This window comes from Cuculus canorus, chromosome 10 (assembly GCF_017976375.1).
Source record: "Cuculus canorus isolate bCucCan1 chromosome 10, bCucCan1.pri, whole genome shotgun sequence".
Lineage (NCBI taxonomy): Eukaryota > Metazoa > Chordata > Aves > Cuculiformes > Cuculidae > Cuculus > Cuculus canorus.
Window position 1 is genome coordinate 10,022,998 of NC_071410.1, and position 21,619 is coordinate 10,044,616.

General features: G+C 50.3%; 1 protein-coding gene across 5 annotated transcripts in view; it reads right to left on the reverse strand.

Annotated features, from left to right (window-relative positions):
- The window catches only part of ZMYM3 (zinc finger MYM-type containing 3), a 34,075-nt gene extending 12,661 nt beyond the window's left edge, over positions 1-21,414 (reverse strand). For 2 of the 5 annotated variants that reach the window (XM_054075953.1, XM_054075949.1), the window contains exons 1-11: positions 21,280-21,414; positions 9,440-10,336; positions 8,694-8,737; positions 8,224-8,296; positions 7,122-7,413; positions 6,515-6,692; positions 5,884-6,096; positions 5,132-5,282; positions 4,450-4,565; positions 844-930; positions 365-515 (exon numbers count right to left, since the gene is read on the reverse strand). In XM_054075953.1, the coding sequence (XP_053931928.1) occupies positions 365-515; positions 844-930; positions 4,450-4,565; positions 5,132-5,282; positions 5,884-6,096; positions 6,515-6,692; positions 7,122-7,413; positions 8,224-8,296; positions 8,694-8,737; positions 9,440-10,322 (2,188 nt within the window). In that variant the 5' untranslated portion in view covers positions 10,323-10,336; positions 21,280-21,414. The other 3 variants (XM_054075952.1, XM_054075950.1, XM_054075951.1) reach the window with 3 other exon arrangements.
- Between the last annotated feature and the right edge of the window lie 205 nt (positions 21,415-21,619).

Genomic DNA, 21,619 nt, shown 5'->3' on the forward strand with positions numbered 1-21,619 from the left:
CCTCCTGTGTGCAGGAACCCAGCAGGCAGGGCAAGGCCAGGTCAGGCCAGCCCAGACGCAAGAGCGTAGAAGTACATGATGACAGGAGGAGCGGAGCTGCCACCTGCTGTCTCCCCAGCCCCCAGAGAGAGAAAAGCTGTGAGAAAGCCCTCCCCAAGGACACAATGAATGGTAAAGATCTTGCCCTAGGGCCTGGCTGGACAGCAAGCCATCCCCACGACAGTCCTCCCTTCACTGCACGGCAAGGCTCTCGCCCCAGGGCCTGGCTAAGACAGTCTCCCCTCTGTTCCTCTCCATGCTCTCTTCTCCTCCCCAGCACAGGCTGGCATGGGGGCTCTGCCTCTCCCGTGCCTTCCCCAAGTACCTTCGCTGCAGAAGTTCTTCTCCACTCCAGAGAAGCGGATCTTCTCATGCAGCAGTTTCTCCTGCTTGCAGTGCTCACACTGAGACACTACCCCACGCAGCCGCTTGAAATCCTCACAGCAGTCCTTGCAGCAGAACTGATACACCTTGTCCTGCCAAAGAGACCACCACCGGGTCAGCCAGGCTGGCAGGAGGTCCCCACACTTCTTGGGAAAGCAAGAGCAAGACTAGAGGGCTGAGCCAAGTCTCCAGCTCTCCTGGCCATGGATTTGGCAAAAGTTGTCTCCTCCTGCCCTTCTGACATTCTGCTGAACATCAGAAGTTCAACACCCAGTGCACGGTCTCCCGGCATATCTCTGCAGCTAAGGTATTTGGCACGGGTGCAGAAGGAGCTCTGCTTTGAGCAGGAAGAGGAAGGAGCCCTGTGGTCTTCACTGGGGTTGGCCTCCACTTTAACATCCCCCTGGGGAAAGTCCTCACCTGCCAGTCTAGGATCTCCGGCTTCCCGCTGAAAAGACTGTGGCAGTAATGGCAGTTGAGGTGGATCCCACCTTCCGGGCTGGTGCGCTGCAGAAGACAGAGACAGCTCATGGAGACGGAGGCGCACAGAGGGCAGCGAGCACCTGCTTCGCACTGCCACCACCTCCTGCTTCCTCCACTGTTCACAGCAGTCTGTCTGGCCCTGCTCAGACCTGCACTTGCTGCCACTGTCAAGTGACTCACAGTCAGTCCATCAGATCATGTCCCAACCTCCTGGAGAGCAGATTATTGAGCAATTTCATTTTGCTTCCACTATACCAGGTCCAGCTCTTCTCAGGAAGGCAAGCTTTCAAGCTGCCACCCCTCTAGATGTGAAAACATTAAGAGATGAGAGCTCTACTACCTCTTCTGAGAATTTCTCTAAAAGATCTTGAATCACAGGGACCCGATTTCTACGTTCAAGGTAATGCAACTTCAGAATTCAAGCAGCCATGTTCATCCCACCTTCCTTTGCTAGATTAAACAGCCATTTAGGTCTTGGTGTCTTGTCCACAAGGATATATTAAAGTCATCTTCCTGGTCTTCTTTCTTTCTGATAACCTCAGATAAGACGCTCTATGAGTGCCTCAGTACATGCATTTTTCAAGACCAAATGTAATTTTTCTGTCTTTTTTCAGCATACTTCCAATTTCTCTTCCACATAGAAAATGCAGTGGACATCAGATGAACATCCTCCCCATCTGTGCAACATTCTAGGTAGGTCTTTTTCTTCCCAGCCCTCCAACTTTAATTCCCTGTTCCTCTGCTTGTACTTACAGTAACTTATTTAATCCTTCTCTCTGCGATTGTAAACTGAGGTGCTCATACTGGACGGCTTATCTGCTGCAACGCCAGGGGCCTTTTCAAAATCCTGACTTTCCCAGGAATTACATCCTCACACTACTTCCGCAAAGGGCTGATACAGGATCTCCCACTGAACTGCATTTAAGCACATGTCAGGAGGAACCAATCTTGTCAAGCGATCCAATTGATTTGCTTTCTATGACTGTCCTGACCTCAACACAAGTTAACACTTCACTGGTTTTTGTTTTATCTGCAAAATTTTATCACGCTTACTTTGACTTCATTGCCAGATGACTGATGAAAATGTTGAACTCCCTGAGGAGGATTCCCCAAGAAGCCATCTTGAAACACTCCTCAGTGTTTTTTCTTTGGCAAGTATGTTCTGAGATCTGCCAGCGAGACAGTTCCTAATCCAGGCTGTGCATGGGTTTATTAGTAAGTTACAATGCTGATTTTACATAGCAATAACTGGAGCGAGGTGGATGAGGTGCCTGGAAAAAGGGAAACATTGCTCCCATTTTTAGAAAGGGTAGAAAGGAGGACTCTGGGAACCACCGACCTGTCAGCCTCAACTCTGTGCCAGGGAAGGTCATGGAACAGATCCTTCTAGAAGCTATACTAAGGCACATAGAGGACAGGGAGGCGATTTGAGGCAGCCAGCATGGCTTCACCAGGTCCTACCTGACCAACCTAGTGGCCTTCTATGACAGCGTTACCACATCAGTGGACAGGGGAAGAGCTATGGATGTCACGTATCTGGACTGCAGTAAGGCCTTTGACACAGTCCCCCACAACATCCTCCTTTTGGAATTGGAGAGGTACAGATATGATGGGTGGACTCTTCAGTGGATAAGAAATTGGTTGGATGTTGCATGCAGAGGATAGCGGTCAATGGTTTGATGTCCATCAGTGGAGATCAGTGACAAGCGATGTCCCTCAGGGGGTCTGTACTGGGACCATTACAGTTTAATATCTTCATCAACGACATAGACAGTGGAATCAAATGCACTCTCAGCAAGTTTACAGTTGGCACCAAGCTGAGTGGTGTGGTTGAAATTCCTGAAGGACAGGATGTCATCCAGAGGGACTTGAGTCCACTTTTTGAGCTCGTCCATGTGAGCTACGTGAGGTTCAACAAGGCCAGGTGCAAGGTGCTGCACTTGGGTTGGGGCAACACCCAGTATCAATACAGATCAGGGGATGAAGAGATTGAGAACAGACCCGCAAAGAAGAACTTGCAGGTATTGGTGGATGAAAAGCTGTATGTGAGCCAGCAATGTGTACTTGCAGCCCAGAAAGCCAACCATATCCTGGGCTGCATCAAAGGAAGTATGGCCAGCAGGTCAAGGGCAGTGATTCTACTCCTCTGCTTTGCCGAGACATTACCTGGAGACCTGCGTCCAGCTCTGGAGCCCTCAGCACTGGAAGGACATGCATCTGTGAGAGCAAGTCCAGAGGAGAGCCACAAAAAATTATTTGAGGGCTGGAACACCTCTCCTATGAGGAAAGGCTGAGAGAGTTGGGGTTGTTCAGCCTGGAGAAGGGAAAGCTCCAGGGAGACCTTATTGTAGCTTTTCAGTAATTAAAGGAGGTTTTATAAGAAAGATGGGAACAAACTTTTTAGCAGGGCCTGTTGCACTAGGACGAAGGGTAATGGTTTTAAACTAGAAGAGGGTAGATTTAAACTAGATATCAAGAATAATTTTTTTTTTACTGTGAGGGTGGTGAAACGCTGGCACAGGTTGCCCATAGAGGTGGTCGATGCCCCACCTCTAGAAATATTCAGGGTCAGGTTGGACAAGGCTCTGAACAACCTGATCTGGTTGAAGATGGCTGTGCTCACTGCAGGGGGGGTTGGACTGGATGGCCTTTAAAGGCTCCTTCCAATCCAAACCATTCTATGGTTCTCTGATTCGAGTCTTGCAAAGTCTACAACTCCAAAAACTCTACTGCTACCCTACCAACACCCTTTGTGATCTCAGTGAAGGATTACATGAAGGATTTATTTGGGTAAAAAAACCCCAACCAATCCACAAACAGACCCAAAAGCCCCCAAGAAAAAACAAACCCCAAAAGCAAATTCTGCAGCTGATGATAACTAACTCTCTACCTCTAGATTCTCTAGGTTTTCTCAGTTGCTCAAGGCACGTCCTGGCCTAAGTTTCCCAGGTCTTCTTGGCTGTTGCTTTGTTCTCTGACAACTACACAAAACCAATCTTTTTTCCAGTTGCCTTTGAATAACTGAAACATTTCACATATGCTGAAACTTAACATCAGAAGATTAAAAACCACCACTCAAGCCTTTGAGGATTATTAAACATGAAGTACCCACGCCTGCTGGTGGTAAATTTTTCAACAACACAACCTTGAAGACTTAGATTCCTTGATGACACCTGGCTCAGACGGCAGCTCTGCTCCTTTCCACCCCACTGGCAGGTGCCCATGGTGTTTTGCTAGCTTACTTGTGCCCTTGTAAACCCGCTACATCCCAAACCACTCATGCCGCAGAGCTCTGCCCTGCACTCCCCCCAGGCATAACCTGATAGACAGAGCAAATCACAGTCCATCCTATTCCAATGGAGGAAGGCAGAGGTAGGGCCAAAACTGAAGTATTGTTAACTACAGTCACTCCAACTCTTGTGCTCCACCAGATGCTTTCTTACAGACACTTCCTGCGGAGCCTGAGGAAGGTGATGCCCCTGCTAAGTGTGAAGAGAGGCATGAACTCTATGGCCCAACCTGGCATGAATAATATTTCAGTACCTGGAATTTGGTCCAGCAGCTGGGGCTGCAGAACTGGTAGACAACCCGGTCTGTCTTGTTGTAATAGCACGGTTCAGATAAACTCTTTCTGCAGAAGCTGCAGGGTCTAGGGGGACCTGATGAAACAGACAGGAACTGGTGAGGGCAGCAGCACAGGACGTGGGAGTGGGTTCTGAGGATGGCATGCAAACTACTCATTCATCCTCAGTCTGCCAAGCTATTATGAAAAAGCAAGGGACAAGAATACCAGGAAACTAAGAGCGCCAGATTCTGCTAGGACAGAAATGTTAAGCATAGATGGAGAGCAGAGTGGTTCAAGGAAGCAACCCTGGCTCTACAGAAATTCAGACAAAACAGGCTGCAATCCTTGCACCAGAGGCCATACCCATCCTGCACATCCCCAGTACTCCACGTAATGGAAAAGGTAATGCCAGCACAGTAATGGCACTACAACTGCTTCCTGCATTCTCAAGAACAGCAGTGCACACTGCCCCTCAGTATTAAGATGCAGACATACTGCAATGGTTCCTCTCTCTCCAAATCTCCTTACACTTGTCTCACTGGGCTCCTCTCCAGACAAGCAGCAGGCCTTCTTTCCAGCCTCATCCTCAAGCAATAAATAGTACCGAGGAAGGAGTCAGAATGGAGAGGTGACTGATTCCCTGCACGTAGGTGCTCTTACCAACCAAGCCTGACTGCTTCACTTTGTGGGAGGTAGTGCAGCAAATGGAGCAGAACAGGCCCATCTTGCCACTGCGATCCACGTTGGGCAGCATGTCGAAGTTCTTGCACAGCGTCTTGCACCACATGCATGGGTAGACTCGAGTGTTCTTCTGCAAACACAGAGCAGAACTGAGCTGCCAGGGAGACCATCACAGCCGGTGAGGTCCAACTCATATCCCACCCGCTACTGCATCTAGCACGGAGCAACTCTCCTGCAGGGAACACCTGATGCCAGAGCCAGGTTCACAGCCTGCAAATGCAGGCAGCAGTCGCAGAAAAGCCTGCCTAAGGCACCTCACCTTCTCATTTCAAGGGTACTCTGGCAAGAATACAGAGCTTGGCAATTTCATCAAGAAGTTAAGTGAAGGCTGCTATGGCCACAGAGGAACATTTCCAGCTAAGTTTTGGGGCGACATCCAAAAGAAGCCAGTCCATGCTAACTGCATAAACCAGTGTTGCTGCACAGTCCAGCTTACTGAGTGCCTGACCCGTGCTCAGGTCCAAGACAGGCCCCATACAGAATAAATAAATAAATTCTGTTTGCCTGATTCTAAGTTTCTCCACAGCAATCTTTTAAATGTTTTGTCAGCAATAAAAGGCAAAGGGGATTCAAGTTACCTGCTACTGCATAAAGTGCCCCATGCCACACCAGCCAAAGAAGCTGCGTGTCCACAGAGACCCCCTTGACCCCAGGCAGCTGACTCCACACACCTTCTTGTAACTGTTGAGACAGGCAGAGTTGCAGAAGCGTTTTTGCTGGCCTTCGTGGAAGAGGTACTCTAGGGGCAAGCCCTTGTTGTAGATGTAAAGTCCACAGTTGTCACAGCAATTGGTTTTCAGCCCCTTGGTGGCCCGGAACTTGGTGAAGCAGGCATCGCTGCAGATGCGGTGAACCATGTTCCCATTGCTGACCTCATGCTGGATCTGCAGAGAGGTCATTGCCGTCAGTCCCCCAAACCAACACATGCCTTGTTCTGGTGCATGGGCACCACTCCTACCACGGCCCTTGGGATACCAAAACTCGAGCAATTGCCATACTGGAAGCTGGTGTGGACTCAGGCTGACTTCCCTCATCAAAAGTCAGGGAAGCAACTGGGAGAGAGGAGTGGCAGGAAGCAATGACCTTCAGGATGGGCAGAAGCAGAAGCCTTATTTCTTCTGCTGGAATAAGCCCACAGTAGCAAGGAAGGGCCTGCGAGTAAGCCCAAGACAGGTCAAGGGCCAAGGCCTCACACCATGGGAGAACCTGGCAAATGTCCTGCAATGGTCCCAGGCAGGGCCAAGTGCCGCAGGTCACAATCATCTCATCCAGAACCATGGGAAGGACAAGGGATTTGTTTACCTCGCCAGGTTTGTGGCAGACACTGCAGCGGCTCGTTTCTGAGGCATCTGCGGACTGAGGTGCTGGCCTATGCTGCTGAGCCTCGTAGAGGGAGAGGCAGACAGAGGTGCAGAACTCATGGAAAGAGCCACCTGAACCGATCTGGGCAACCACAGAGTCCTTAGTGTTCCAGATCTCCCTGGGGATCAAGAAGGGATTTGTTAGTGCAAGGACACACCAGTCTTGTCACAAAGGGACAGGATGGCACACTGCAATGCATGAGACTTTCTGGTGTCCCAAAAAGGTGGCATGAACTATCTCACAGCAGCTTCTATCCGGACGGGGTGGTGTCTGAAGACAGAGCACACGGGAGCTTGTTTTGAGAAGAGGCTGGGATATGGGGCATTGAGCCTGGGGACCGGCAGGGGAAAGACAATCATGTGAGAGGAGCATGGGCTATGCAGAGTGTGACAGCAGATGTGGGGCAGTAGCTGGCAGTGGACAGGAGAGATGCAGGTGAGTGGGAAGCATGAGGGGCACAGGGACAGGGACTGGCAGGTAGGGCTGTGGGGGAGGTGAACAGAGTCACAAAGACAGAAGCATGGAGGAAAGGGGAATGAACACACACTTTTTACAGAAGGTGCATATCTTCTTGCCAGGTGGTTTTTTTGAGAACGTGGTGAGACAGGAGCTGGAGCAGAAGAGCTGAGGGAGCCCTTTACGCTGGTAGGCAGTCTGGCCTTTCTGCAGTGGGGTCCGGCAGTTGGCACAAGTCATCTTGGTGACAGTAGAACGGGCAGCTCGCTGAGCCATCTGAGCACGTAAAGACATTCGAGTTGAACGTCGGGTACGAAAAGGAACAAAATCCTCATCATTGGGATCATCCACCATGGCATCAGAGTCTTCATCAGAGACCGGAACTGCAAAGCAGCAGAGAAGGATGCACAGAAATACCTCATTAGGAACTGAGACAGAAATCTCTGCCACGAGACACATGCAGGGGCTTTCTGGAGTCCCTTTACACACTTTGTACCTGTCTGGGTGGAATGATAAAGGGACCCTTAAAAGAGTCTGTTGGAATTAGAGATGAGTCAGGAGGTCATTAAGCAAACCGCACTTAAGTACAATTCCTCTCTTGGAAGTCATGATTTGCCAAGGTTGAGCAGAAGCCCAAAATGTGAACATGTACAGCAGAAAACCCTCCAAGAACCAATAGCCCTTAAAGGGAACAAGCTGGATCACCACACTCCAGCACAAGCTGCGCAGGCAGGCAATGAAGGAGCAACGCGCAGTGAGGAATGTCAGGGTGACACTCAATATCATAAAGAACAGATACTTCATATACTTCTGCAGGAAAATCCCCAAAACGCAACCTTCCTGCAGACAGCCTGCTGCCATAGAGACAAAGGAAGAAAGTTCCTGGCCAAGGAGATGGATGATGGATTTACTGGGAACAAGCCCAGAATCTCACCGTATTACTTGGTGCTTTGTCTCCATACACTACTATAAAAATACTACAGACCTCCCTTCAACGTAAGCGCCCTCGGAAAGCAAGGCGAGTACCCCAGGATGAAGACTTAGGGGTGAAGGGACCTGTCCTGTGTAAAAGCAAATTCTGCACAGAAGCCCCAGAGTTCCCACTGTACTCACACCACGAACCACCTGCCCACAATGGGCCTGGGCCCTGCTCTCTGGCTGAAAACAGGCACTGGCCAATCCTAGTTACTCACTGCTCTCAGAGGAGTTCACAGTTTCAGGCCTGGCAGTTTCTGATCTTCTGGCTCGTTCACTTCTTTTCTGCTCCTAGAAGGCATTTAGAAAATACTTAGGCTAACCACTTGCTAAGACAAACAGCAGTTAAATATCCTGGATCATTGCGGAGTTCCAGCTTCTGGGATTTGCTTTCCCAATAACTAGGCTGAAAGTGGATAAAACCCCACAGACACCTGACCAGAGCCGGCAGGACGGAGGAGAGAGGGAAGCTGGCTTGGGAGACTGGCATTCCAGGCCGGGGTAGCAGGGACACACTTAAACCGCATTACAACATAGTGGCAGAGCACAGGGATTATTCTGTCACAGCAGATGTACAAACTCCATCCCAGAGGAGTGACAAGACAGCCAGCATCCCTCCTAGAGTTTGACAACGGTCAGCCACCCTCTACATTCCTGCAGCATACATACTTGCCTGCATTCTCCTCACCTTCTCAGCTGACACTTCGCTCCCCTTCCCAGACAGGCTCTCTCCTGGAACAGAAACACAGAAGCAGCTTGCATTTAACATCTAGCTTTTCCCCAACAGAAGAGGACCGGTGTTCTTCAAATGCAGCCACCTTTTGGGTCAGTCTGCACATGAAGCCTCAGACAATCCTGGCTGACAAGCATAGTTCTGCTGGTGATCAGACACAAGAAAGCTCCTAAACCCACCACCTTTATTTAGAGATCTAGACACATGGTCTGGAAGGAGTCCTGTAAGGGGGAGACCTCCCTGCATGGGGGAGGGATGCTGGGCAGTTGTCTCCAACTGATTCTGACTGAGACTGATCATCTCCTGAGGATGGCCAGCCCGGGCAGAGAGACTTTACCTACTGGAAACACCTTCTTCTGGTGACCCTCAGTTCCAGCAAGGACTCCAAGTTCCAGCAAGGGATGAAGAGTGTGAGCTAAGCAGAAGCACAGCTGCAGCTTTATCAGGGAAGCTCTTAGCTGACACAAGCATTGAAAATCAGTTTCAATTTTGCCAGAGCAAGAGCTTGTGTGCACCAAGGGAGAAGCTTCCAGAGCATTATTCCCTGCAAGCAAATGCTTTCCCCAAATCAGTGACATCAGTGGCATTGACAATTTCCATAGCAGGGCACAATGGGAAAAGTCGGAATGCAAAACAGACTCCAGCTTCAGGATGACCTCCTGAGCAAAAGGAAGCCAAGTTCTGCAGAGATAACAACCTACCTGCTGGTACTGAGGCTCCCTGTGCTTTCAGTAAACTACTTTGTTTAAGTGACTTGTTCCCACTATCATTCCCTTCCTCTGCCTGGTTCTCCTCCATGGGCTCAGAGGGCAAAGCTGCTGTATTGTTGTCTGGGCTCGGTTCCACCTCTGCTTCCCCTGCCAGCCCTTCCCTCTGTATGGGTGAGCTTTTCCTTAGCGTCTTCAATCTTGTCTTCTTCGTCTGTTTAAGACTGAGCTGGGGGGAGGGCATAGGTGGATTTGAGGATTGCGCTGTGCTTTCTTCTGTGGCTGGGGCACTGCTGAGGTCCCTGGTATCAGGAGAGGGCTGTCGGGGAGACTCAGGGGCATTGTCATCAGATGGTGCAGGAATAGCAGCAGCACCATCTTCCTTTAGGTCCCCAGAACAGTTTTTTGGTGCATCTTCCCCTTCTTTCCATGTTTCTGGAACAAGGGCTTCTCTAGAGAGGGCAGAGGAGTCAGATGGTCCATCCTCCACACCTTGGGAAGGATGTGCCTTATACAACCCATCCAGACCCTCTGACTTATCTTGCTCCACCAAGTCAGCAGTTTTATCCAAGTCATCTAAGACACCAGGTTTCTCCAGCATATCCAGGACACCAGATTTGTCCAGAACGAGGTCGTTTGATGTGTTTAACTTAGACAGGCTGTCTGCTTTCACTAGAAGGTCCAAGTCCCCACCTGCAGTCATCTGCTTGGATTGATCCCAGTCAGAGGGTGGAAGAACTGAAACTTCCTGGGTAGAAGCTGTTTGGGAGCCCAGGAGATCTTCCCCAAACTCCATGTCAGCAGGGAGATCACCAATAAGTGGCTTGTCAGGCAAGGACAGAGGGTCCAAAGATCCCGAAAATTCACTGGAATCCATTTAGAAGATGGCAACTGGAAATGAGAGGAGACTGGCAAGTTAATGAAAAGCAGTCTAACACAGCAAATGAATTGTCCACTCTTCCGAACACTACTGGAGTAAGACAAGGCCCAGTAATACTGTTGCCCAAGACTAGGACACCAGTAGATCAGTGACATCTATCACGAGGTTACAAAACTCTAAAGCCAAACAGCAGCAGCAGGACACAGCAGTTTGGTATAGCAGAGCTTTGGGAACTCTACTGCCTCCACAGACCACCACAGCACCGTAAACAGACTTGCTTATGCTAAATGACACAGTGAGGTATCAGAAACTACTCCAGTACCAAATTAGGAGGCTTCACACAGCTGTTCTGTAGTGTGTAATATCCCTTTCCCTGCCTTCCTCTCTGTCTCACCAGACCTGAATAAGCTGGTCTGTCCTTTCTCCAGATTTGTTCTCATGGAGTTAACACATTTTATATTTTTAAAACACTTTTTCTCTTGAACAAAGAGGCAGAAAGAACTCCACTACAGCTCTGCAGCCTGTGCCTTGAACAAGCTACAGGATGACTAGACACATGAATTTTGTCAGAGGACAGATATAAACCATGTTACACTATAACTACAGCTGTGGCATAGCCCCAAAACTACGTGGGTTAATACTCAGAGACACAATAATTTGAAAAGCTTAAGTTAGAACTAGGAGGAATTGTGGAGAGTGGCAAGAAGAAAGGTGCTAAAGCCCACGGCATTAAAAGCAGTCATTAGAGGAAGAATAAGTAGCAATGTAGACATAAGCATGCAATGTGGAGTCAGGAAAAGAGACCAGCGTGACTTTGCAGGGTACAGACAGCGTACTTGCACAGGAAGATGTGATAATGACTACTAACATCAGAGGGACAAAGTTACAGCCCAGCTCCTCACGGCTGACATTATCGTGAGACACAAAAAGCAAGCCTTGGAGATGAAGCAAGTAAGCATTTATCTCAATATTGGCTAAAAATTAATTATACCCCCACATAGAGGTAATGGTTGACAAACATGAAGAGTGAAAGGGAGAAGGAGCTGGGGTCTACAAGACGTGAGGCAGAGTAAGACTTCAAGTAGCATCACATCCCCAAACCAGGCTATAAGTAGACACTACAAGGAAGGCACCAAAAGCAAAAGATGTGGCATCAATCTATCCCCAATAGAGTCATTCTTACTCTAAATTTGGCAGACTTCTAAGCCCTGAAGCAGAAGATCCAGTATTCCTGTCTATTGGGGCTTACTATGGGCAGACCTCATCTACGTGAATGAAGGAAGAAGCCTGAAATAATTTGATTGGTGATGGCTAATTAATTCTTTATTTATGTCCTTCTCTCTGAAAGGATAAGCAAGTCTCACTCACAAATGTTTTACTCAGAACTAAAGAGGACATATTCGGGCGGAGAATGTACCCAACTTCTGAAACTTATTTAAGCAAGAGTTTAGGGAACCATACCCTAACAGATGGAGTTCAAAGTCATTGCCTTCTTATTTTATCTAAAAACACAGTGACATTTTGTTTCACAGTCACAGATAAGCACTGTTCCTAAAATCACAAACAGAAACTACAGAAGATGTAATCTTCAGAGATGCTCAGCAAGTTTCACCCCTAAAGACTTTGATGCTTCCATTCACTTTTTTTAGTTACAGAGGAGACAAAGCTTCTAGAATGAACCAACTCCAGAGCAATACAGAGCGTGTTTCAGGGTGGCTAACAGAAAGAACAAAGTGAAATAGAAATAAAGACATCTGAAAGAAAGGTCCTAAAGAGTTGAAACATGCGAGAACCTTCCCAAGATGATAAACACTTTTTTTTCTGCTGCTTGGATTACAAACAATGCCTCCTTCTCAAAGATATTCCCCACTCAGACTTCCAGACAGACAGCAGACCTTACAACAATAAGAAGCAGAAAGGTCAAGCCACCCAGATGAATAAGGAGTGTTTAACTATTGGTGTATTTAATAGCAATAACATACTCCTCAAATTCATCTTCAGACATTTTGCACACGTCTGCAATGAACACAAAGGTTATGTTCCTACAGTATTTGCCACTTCCAGCTGGCCTTGTCTTTGCTTGGCAGAAACAGACCCTGTGAACAATTCTGGAGCATAAGAAATCCATTTGGGCATTCCCTCCCAGAGGATAATACAAGCAATAATTAATCTATGAATTTACCATTCCACTCATTTGCTCTACAAACAGACCAAAAGCATCTGGTTTCAATAGTTTATACATTGCTTTCAAGGCTTAGGTGCAAGAGCATGACGGTGCAAGACAAGGCTCTGACAAACTTTATGTCAGCAACATTGACCAACGAAACAGTCTTACAGAGAACAAGTATTAGGCAGATCAAGTCAACTCCAAACTATCAGTATGTGGTTGGGACAGATATGCAGACCTTTCTGCAGACCCAAGAGTCCACAGTAAGACAACTCACTTGTGTGCTCTGGTTGGAAGCGCAGCGCTTGCCCCGTGTGCTCAAGGTCCTGTCCACTTTCATCAGCTCTGTCTGAATCCCCTGGCAAAAGAGTTCACATGTTCTGGCAAATGACTCAAAAAAAACTTCTTAGGACACGCAAAGCTAAGGACTGCTGCAGACGGTCAAATGAAAGGACCGTGTATTTGAGAGAGAGTATAACAAACACAACTAACAGGATGATCCTCTTCAACCCATCCTCCAATCGAGCAGCAATCAGCTGGTGAAGAACTGCTTCATTTGAGTTTCACTGAGACTGTCACTGTTAAGAGTCTGGACTGGGCAAATCCTCTATGAACCTGCCGAATCCCTCTTTGATCCAAGTTATACTTTGGGCCTCCAAAAATTCCAGCGGCAATATGTTCTGCAGCCTAACATTTAGTTTTTAAAAGCATTTTCCTTTTGTTTATTTTCCAACCTTAATGATTCTAAACTTTAAACCTCCCGCAGCATTGCTCCGTGACAAGACAACATAGAGCAGATGCGTGCTGACTTTTCATGTAATAGTAAGAGTCTGAAAAAAAGGATGGAGTCAGAGTTGAGACCAGGCTCAAGGAGGTGACGCTGACAAGCAGTTTGAGTGGCAAAACAAGGAATATCCTTGCCCATCATTGCAATTCTGCTTTGCTGACAACTAAGTCTTTACAGTGGCTTTCAACTGCCAAATGATGAGGATGAAGAAGGCAGCCCTCAGAACAAGAGAGAACAATTCTTCCCAGCTCCGTGGGTTGCTCTGAAGCCCAATTCAACCTGAGAAAATTAAAGCTGCCCAGCTGCAGTAGAGTAAGGAACACTATTTCTTCTGTTTGCTCCAGGCATTCAGATTCACCTGGGCTTTCTGCTGAGCTTTACAGCAAGTTAAGCTGCCAATCCAACACGCCCTTTACCTCTGGTAAAGTCTCTTCTCACTTCCTCCAGCAGAAGAAAGATAGCTCATTGTTTCTGGCAGATGCTGAAATGATCTGCCACAAGTAATCCGTTTTATTCCAGGAATGCACAGCTCAGTAACTGGGCTCTGGTCACTGGTCTGCTTGAAATCTTCCTCTTTCCCAGCCACTTACCTGGCAGTGAGGGGAGTACACTGGAACACGACTCAGCCAAACAATGAGGAGGCAGCGTGCTGAAATCCTGCACATTACAGTAGATAAAACTGCTCTATTGGACATTTGGAAGCTCCTTACTTAGGACTCGGTGCCATCCTCTCTCATTCAGTAATACATATTCCCAGGAAGATCAAGTTCAAGGCGGTACATCCCCAGCACAACAGTCTGAAGCAGAGTGCTTCTCAAGTAGCAAGCAAGAGTTCCCAGAGAAGTGATAGGACAGCTGAAGGTCTTCCCCGAGTGCACAGGACTGTCATATAATGCAACACTGACCACCAAATTCAACCCGTGTGACTACCAGACCTGACCTGCCCTTCTGCCAAAGAGGGGGCCCACAGATCTCTTCTCAAACCTGGAAACTTGGAGTGAAACATCTCTGACAGGACTCTCAAGTACACCTGGTGCTTCATCAAACTTATTAAACACATCAGTGGTGCTGTAACTGCACAGATCTGCCACATCTCAGTGTCCTCACATAATCATTAGCAGAGGAATATGTGGCCCATCTACAGAAGTGAGGAGCTATCATCAAACATTTAATTAAAATCAGACAGTAAGAAAAAAGCTGTTGTCAATCCCTGACAATGAAGTGAATACCTCAGAAGTCTCTGCTGCCCACAAAAAAGCACAGCTACGCAGATACTACTTTCCTCTTAGCAAAGGAACAGCAACTGCTCAGATATGGATTCAGATTGTCAAGACTTTTGAAGGCTTAGAGATTTATCTTTTACCCTATTAGAGATGAATTGAAATATGAAAAGCATGAACTAATAATTAAAAAAATTAAGACACCTAAATCAACATTCCAGCTAATTCCTACCTGTAAGATTGGAGCAGAGTCTTGAGGAAGCTCCTCTTTTTCATGCCAAATTTTGAATAAACAGTTAACACCCAATCTAGTATTTCCCCACAAAAACAACAGTGGTTGATACACAGTCCTATCCATGAAACATTAAGAAATAAAGTTGTGCCCTACCAGCATGGTCTCAGCCAACTGATGTTCATTAATAATACTATACCTTGAGCGACAAATAGGGCAAAAGCTAAATTTGTTGCTACCACCTATCTGAGTTTATCTGGGCACCTGATAGCTTTCCAGATGCAGGCACTGCAAACATTTATTACACATCGGTTAACTCATTTTAAAACAAAAGAATGCATGAAGAATCACTAGCAAGCTAAGCAGACTGCTAAGGACCAAGTTTTAGTCCAGCCAAAATTCTCCAGAAAGGAAGAGAAAGGATTTCATTATTCCCTAGAGTTTTTGGAGAGGCAGCTCTCTGAGCTCCCACCTGGGAAGCACAAACATAGTCTTCAAAGAGTACAAAGCCCATTGGTGATGCTCAGTACAGCGCTGCTTACACGCAGTACCACGTTAGACCATTACTGTCTCATTCTTGGCTGGTGACTACACTCGATGACAGATAGCAGAAGAGCTGAGATGTTTCAAATAAAAAACCAAACATCTGACACAGTAACGCAAGAATCCCACTACTTTAAGAATCAACCATGGTTCAGAAAACAACCTCCAGTAACAAATCTATTTTGTTCATTGAAAAGAAACGGGGAGACATGACCCATCTCAAAAAATCCCATGAGGTAAGAAGATCCACAGCAGAGGACTCTTTGGAGATAGACAAATGCACATGAAGGCTTGAAAATTTGGAAGTCAAAATTGGACAAACTCAGACACAGCTATCTCCAGATTAACACTAAAGATGATTAAACAACCGACCCAGGGATTCGTAAGCCCTCTGTGTCCTGGAGATTTTACAATAGCATTCAGTGACTCTCTCCAAGTCAACTATAGCTACTGCAGATGTCACTGGTCAAGTTTTTCAGCTTGCCCTCTGCAGGCAGGGCTTGGTGAACAGCTGCCTCTTCGCCTCTCTAAAAGTATTGTTGGTTCTCTCATTTTGAGTGCCAGCAGCAGCAGCTATCACCATGTCCTCTTCAGGTCAGTCTTCACATGTGACTGGAACTGTCTAAACAACAGGAACTGGTAGAAAGGGAAAGGTTCCCAGAACATCATCAGCAGATTCAAGACTCTAGCAATGGTTTTCTAACAGTCCCAAAAGCTAGGAGGTACCAAGACCACTGCTAGATTTTTCTACAGAAGCAACAGCTTAGGGTGCAGGCCTCAGACTTAGTGCAGCAGTCACTCAAAATCAAGAAAGCCTGAACCCTCCAACACAGATCCGGTGGTGCTGCAAGACAGCATCATGTACCCCCTGTGAATTCCTCAAAAGCAGGAATGACCAAACCAGATTTTGAGCTTGCACTCCAGAAATTTCATCTCAGCCTCAACAAAGTTCAAGAGGAAGGACAAATCTTCAGAAATCTTCTTGCACAATTGTCTAGAATTAGGTTTGCCAGGAGAATTACTGCAATGTTTCAAAGGTACTTGACAACATTCCTTGGCTCTCAGCATTATTTGCTGCTAACCCAACACCTCTGTACTAGTAGAAAAACTCCAGGACAACCAACAGAAGCATGCTCACCCATCTGGAACACCGTCCTGACAGCAGTATGAAACTGTTCGGATACTCTCAGATCTTCTTGTAGCACTAGGATGGCCCCCAAGCACTAAGTGTCAAGGCTTAGAAACAGAGAAAGGAACAACACACCTAGGTACACGCTAACACAACCTGCTTTGTTTACCCATGTTAAGACTTCAGCAGCAATGCCTGGTGTCTGGAGAGCAATTCAGCTTCAAGAACCAACTCCACTCGGAGATCAAGTCAGAGAGAAATCTCTCCTGCTGCTTGTACAGCTTTGTGTCTATAGCATGTATAAGCAACATTTCTTCCAAGGCTCACCACTTGCCACATGATAACATCTGCCAAAACAGTGGTACACACCAAGGAAAGTGGTGAGTGGATATAAAAGGCTCGGGAGTACTATTTGAAGCACAAAAAGCATGGAGGTGCACAGCGTGCTTGAGCAGTGTCTGTTGAAACTGACCTAATGATATTAAGACACTGATTAAAAGAAAGAGATAGAGAGTAGTCCTGGAAGTGGCCAAAAAAAAAGACAGCCTCCAGGTCTCAACCTGCAAAGTCCTGGATACATCCCACAAGAAGAAACAGCCAGCTGGAGGTGAAAGCTGCAGACACAGCAGGTGACTCTCCAAAGAAAAGTGCCACAGCCTGGGAACAGGCCATGGACTCCCATGCCCTGGAGGTCCTCAAAATTCAACTGGATAAAGCCCTGAACAATGCCGACTCCAGAGGTTCCTTCCAACCTAAATTTGTCTGTCATTCTTGAATAAACCTTACTTCACAGGGATGAGAGAGAAGATAAGAGGGCAGAGTCTCAGGGAGGATGTATCTTTGAGGGCAAAACACCTGATTTTCCGTAAGTGGCTTTACAGAGCCAAAATACTGGAAACACAAGACGAGCTGTCTCCTCGGCCTTGCTGACAAGTCCCCAGTTCCTCTGCAAGGTGCCTGCCACCAGGTCCCCAAAAAGGCACCTCAGGTCAGTAAGACTGGTGAAGAAGGTCTCAAGCACTGCCCTTTCCTGACTCGTGCTGCTAACAGAGGAAGAAGTTAACACTTAAAACACTCTACCGAGACTAAAACACAATTCCAGTCAAATCCCACCAGCACAGCCTTCACTAACCTAACAAATCCATTGTCGCAGCTGTAGCCTATTCCATACTTCCCCTGGAACACTTTCACCATAGCTCTTCTGCACTAGAAGCTTCTGAGAGCATACCTGTATCCATCAGGGTCACACATCCCAGCATCACTGACCACAAAACATTCCAAAAGAAATAACCCAAGGGGCTTCCCCACAAAGGAAGGCTGTGGGGTCAGCCTCAGCCCCTTACTCTGGCTGTCAGAGGAGGAATTTGGTGTGACTTACGGTCATCCGCCAAAGAATCCTCCAAAGCAAGGACATTTGCAGTTAAGAGGGATGCAAGCAGGTGCAGAGAGAAACAGAGATCGTGCAAATACGTGTGCTGGGGCTGTAAACTGCAGGCTGGCCACTAGAAGCAGCAGCTCTGTAGGCTGAGACTGTTCCTTTAGTAAAGCTGGGCTGGCAATAACCCATCACCAGCTTTGATCCCAGGATAGGCAGGGGTAGGCAAGAAAATGCAGATTTAAAGTTTCGAATGCAGCAGCAGTGAGAGAGAAAGAAGCTGCAGCCTAGAGCAAGAACCACAGCCGAAGAGCAGCAAGACAAGAAGGGAAGAGCACAAACGAAGCAGCCCTCATCCTCATCAGACATTCCAGGAACCATTCCCCAGCACTCAGCTAAGCATCTTATCCTCCACCATCACCTGAAACAGACCGTGTCCAGCGCTGCCTCTGCCCACACAATCGCATCTGACTGCCAGGGCCTTTCCTGTGCCATGCACATGCCTCAGCCAGCTCCCAGCCGCGCTGGCGCACACCCTGCCAGTGGAGACCAGTCCTGCCTCCACCTCTGCAAACCACACAGAAGGTGCTTTTCCTCCCCAGCACACCTCGTTACCCACAGCGGCGCAGCTCAGCCTAGCCAGGCTTCAGCAGATTGGGGCTTTGCCTTTTCCGTAGGCACAGGGCAGCTCCAGCCCCATGAGGCTGCACCTTTCTCTCACGGGGCCTGATACTCACAAGCAGTGCACGGTTTTCGGGGATACCAAGTACCGGTACATAAAGGATGTCTACCAAGAGGATGGAGCCTCCCTTTTCACAAGGACTCACATGGAAAAGACAAGGGGTAATGGGTATGTGAGAAGTTAAACACCATTGCCTCAAAGATTGCTACACAGGGTCTTTTGATTTATGGCACTTGACCTCATAGAATCATATAATAGTTTGGGTTGGAAGGGACCTTAAAGATCATTCAGTTCCAACTTCCTTGCCATGGGCAGGGACTCCTCCTGCAGACCAGGCTGCTCAAAGCTCCATCCAACCCGGCCTTGAATACCTCCAGGGATGGGGCAGCCACAGCCTCCCTGGGCAACCTGTGCCAGTGCCTTACCAGTCTCATCGAAGAATTTCCTCCTATGTGTAGTCTAAATCTGCCCCTCTCCAGTTTATACCCATTGCCCCTCATCCTATCCCCACAAGCCTTTGCAAACAGCCCCTCCCCAGCTTTCCTGGAGCCCCTTCACATACTGGAAGGTCGCTATAAGGTCTCCTCAGAGCCTTCTCTTCTCCAGGCTGAACAACCCCAACTCTCTCAGCCTGTCCTCGTTTGTATCTTTATCTAATCTCAGAGTGTTCCAAACAAAACCCTTTCCTGGCTTTGGCTCAGGAACTTATCAGGGTCTAAGTTGCTCATGGGGAGATTCTGATTGGATTCCAGAAGAAAATTTTTCACCACGAGAACAGTTAAACATTGGAATAATCTCCCCAGGGAAGTGGTGGATTCCTCTATGCTGGACCATCTCAAGCTCAGCTTGCCAGGTGCTGGACCATCTCATTTAAACGACAGACCACCTAAAAGATTGGAGCAGATGATCCTTGAGGTCTCTTCCAACCTGGCATCCAACGACTCCATGATTCTATATACGCTCCAGGCCACCCTCAGGAATGCTCCTGAGCCCAACTCTGGTCCAGACCCACCCCACTTATACAGGAGAAGGTGGATGGAACGCTTGGCCAGTTCTCAGCCAGCAGCTGCATTTCTCAGGAGCTCCACAGCCTCCGTTACTATGTGTGGTGACGGCAGCACAGGCTGCACCGCTCAATGCCTCTGGCCAAGCCGCAGGCAGAGGCAAGCCAGGAAGGGTGCTGGGGCAGCTTGTAGGGGTGGGTGCAAGGGCGCTGGGGCAGGTCTGAACGCAGAATCATCGGAGTGCTTGGCTGGAAATACCTTTGGGATCATCGAGTCCAACCATACCTGCCCACCGTTAAACTATCCCTGAGCATCTTGTCTCTCAAATCCCTCCAGAGACAGAAACTCCACTACATCCCTGGGCAAGGAACCAGCCTCTGCTCAGACAGCGGCGCAGCCAGGACCCAGCACCGGGGCTGCACCGGGACCTGCCCCTTAGCCCCCCATGACACCCACAGGGACAGTGTCACACCGGGACACCCCCTGTCACACCGGGAACTGCCCCCCCCATCCAACCTGCGGGGGATGGGTGCCACACTGGGCCCCCCCATTACACTGGGGCTGCACCGAGACCGCCCCGCTGCCCCCCCCCCCCCCCAATCCAGCCCGCGGGGGATAGTGCCACACCGGGTCCCCGTTACACCGGGCATCCGCCGGGGATCAGACCTGGACCTCCGCCACACCGGGAACTGCCGCCCACTCCGTGCAACCCACAGGGGACGGTGTCACACGGGACCCACCATTACACCGGGGCTTCACCAAGACCTCTCCCCAGCCCTCCCGTGCCACCCACCGGGGACGGGTGTTACACCGGGACCTCCCATCTCCTGCCCCCCGTGCCACACGCCAGGGATGGGTGCCGCACCAGGGCGCCCCCCGAGGCCGTGCCCCCCCTGTGTGTCCCCCCCTCGCAGCTGCCGCATCGGGGCGGGGTCCCGGACCCGCCCCCGCCGCAGGGCGCCCCCCAGCGGCCGCCACTTCCAGGGGTCCCCGCCCCCTCCGGGCCCGCGAAGCCCCGCCCTCTCCCGCCGGGCGCGCGCCCCGCCCCCCCGGGACCCGCGCCGCACGCGCCCGCACGCCTCCAACGCCCTCCCCCCCCCCCCCATGGGGGCCCGAGCACCGGCGTCCCGAGCGGGCAGGCGCCCCGCCCGCACACCTCCGGTGACGCCGTAGGGAGGCGCCCGCGGCCGGAGCCGGTCGTACCTGGCTCCCCGGCGCTGCGCCGCCCGCTCTGCCCAGAGCCCGGGTCCGGGTCGCGGCCCCTTTAAATGGAGGCGCCGCTCGGAGCCCTCGGCGCGCTGCAGCGCGAGGGGGGGGGCGGGGGCGGCGTTCCATTGGCTGCGCAGAGCGAGGGACGCGTTCCCATTGGCCGCGGCGGGGCCTGGGCTCGCGAGACTGGCTCGCAAGCGGCAGCCTGGAAAACGCGGAGGGGAGCTGCGAGCCCAGGATCGGCACGACAGCACGGGCTGCGCCGGGCGGCCGGAAAACCCGGAACGGATTTGCGTGGCGGAATGGGGCAGCGCGAGAAACCCGCGCGGAGCCGAGCGCGGGCAGCGGCGGGGCCCGGCGCGGGGCAAGGGAGGTCGCGAAAGGCGGGGGTCGCGGGACGGCGCGGGGCCCCCCGAACCCCGGTGGTGCGCGTGCAGCTGCTCGCAAAGTGTGGAGCGGATCGCGCGGAGCGGGATTGCTACCCCACTCTCCCGCCCCCCCCCCCCATCCTTAACCCTCTCGCTGCTGCCTCGGGCGGCCCCGCTGCCTCCCCTCGGGGTGGCGTAGAGGGGGGGCCCGGCCCGGCCGCGCCGCCACAGCCTCTACCTGCGGGAGGGGAGGGATGGGGGAGCCGCCCGGCCGTGTCCAGGCACCGCCGCCGCCACCGCCTCCCCGGAGCTGGAGCGTCTCCCCGGGGCGGTGAGTGACAGCGCGGCCGGGCGGGGCTTCCGCGGGGGCCCAGCGCCAGCCCCGCCCCCGGGGCGCCGCACGCCCGCAGCCCCGCCCCCCCCTCCGCTCCCCCGCAACTCCCGCGCGGGGAAGGCGAGGGCGCGGGGCGCCTAGGCGTGTTCGGCGGCTCCTCTGCCGCGAGAGAGTCCGAGCCGCCCCGGGGCTCCGCGCGACAGAGGGAAACAGGAGGCTTTATTGAAAGGCGGCGCCACCCGCG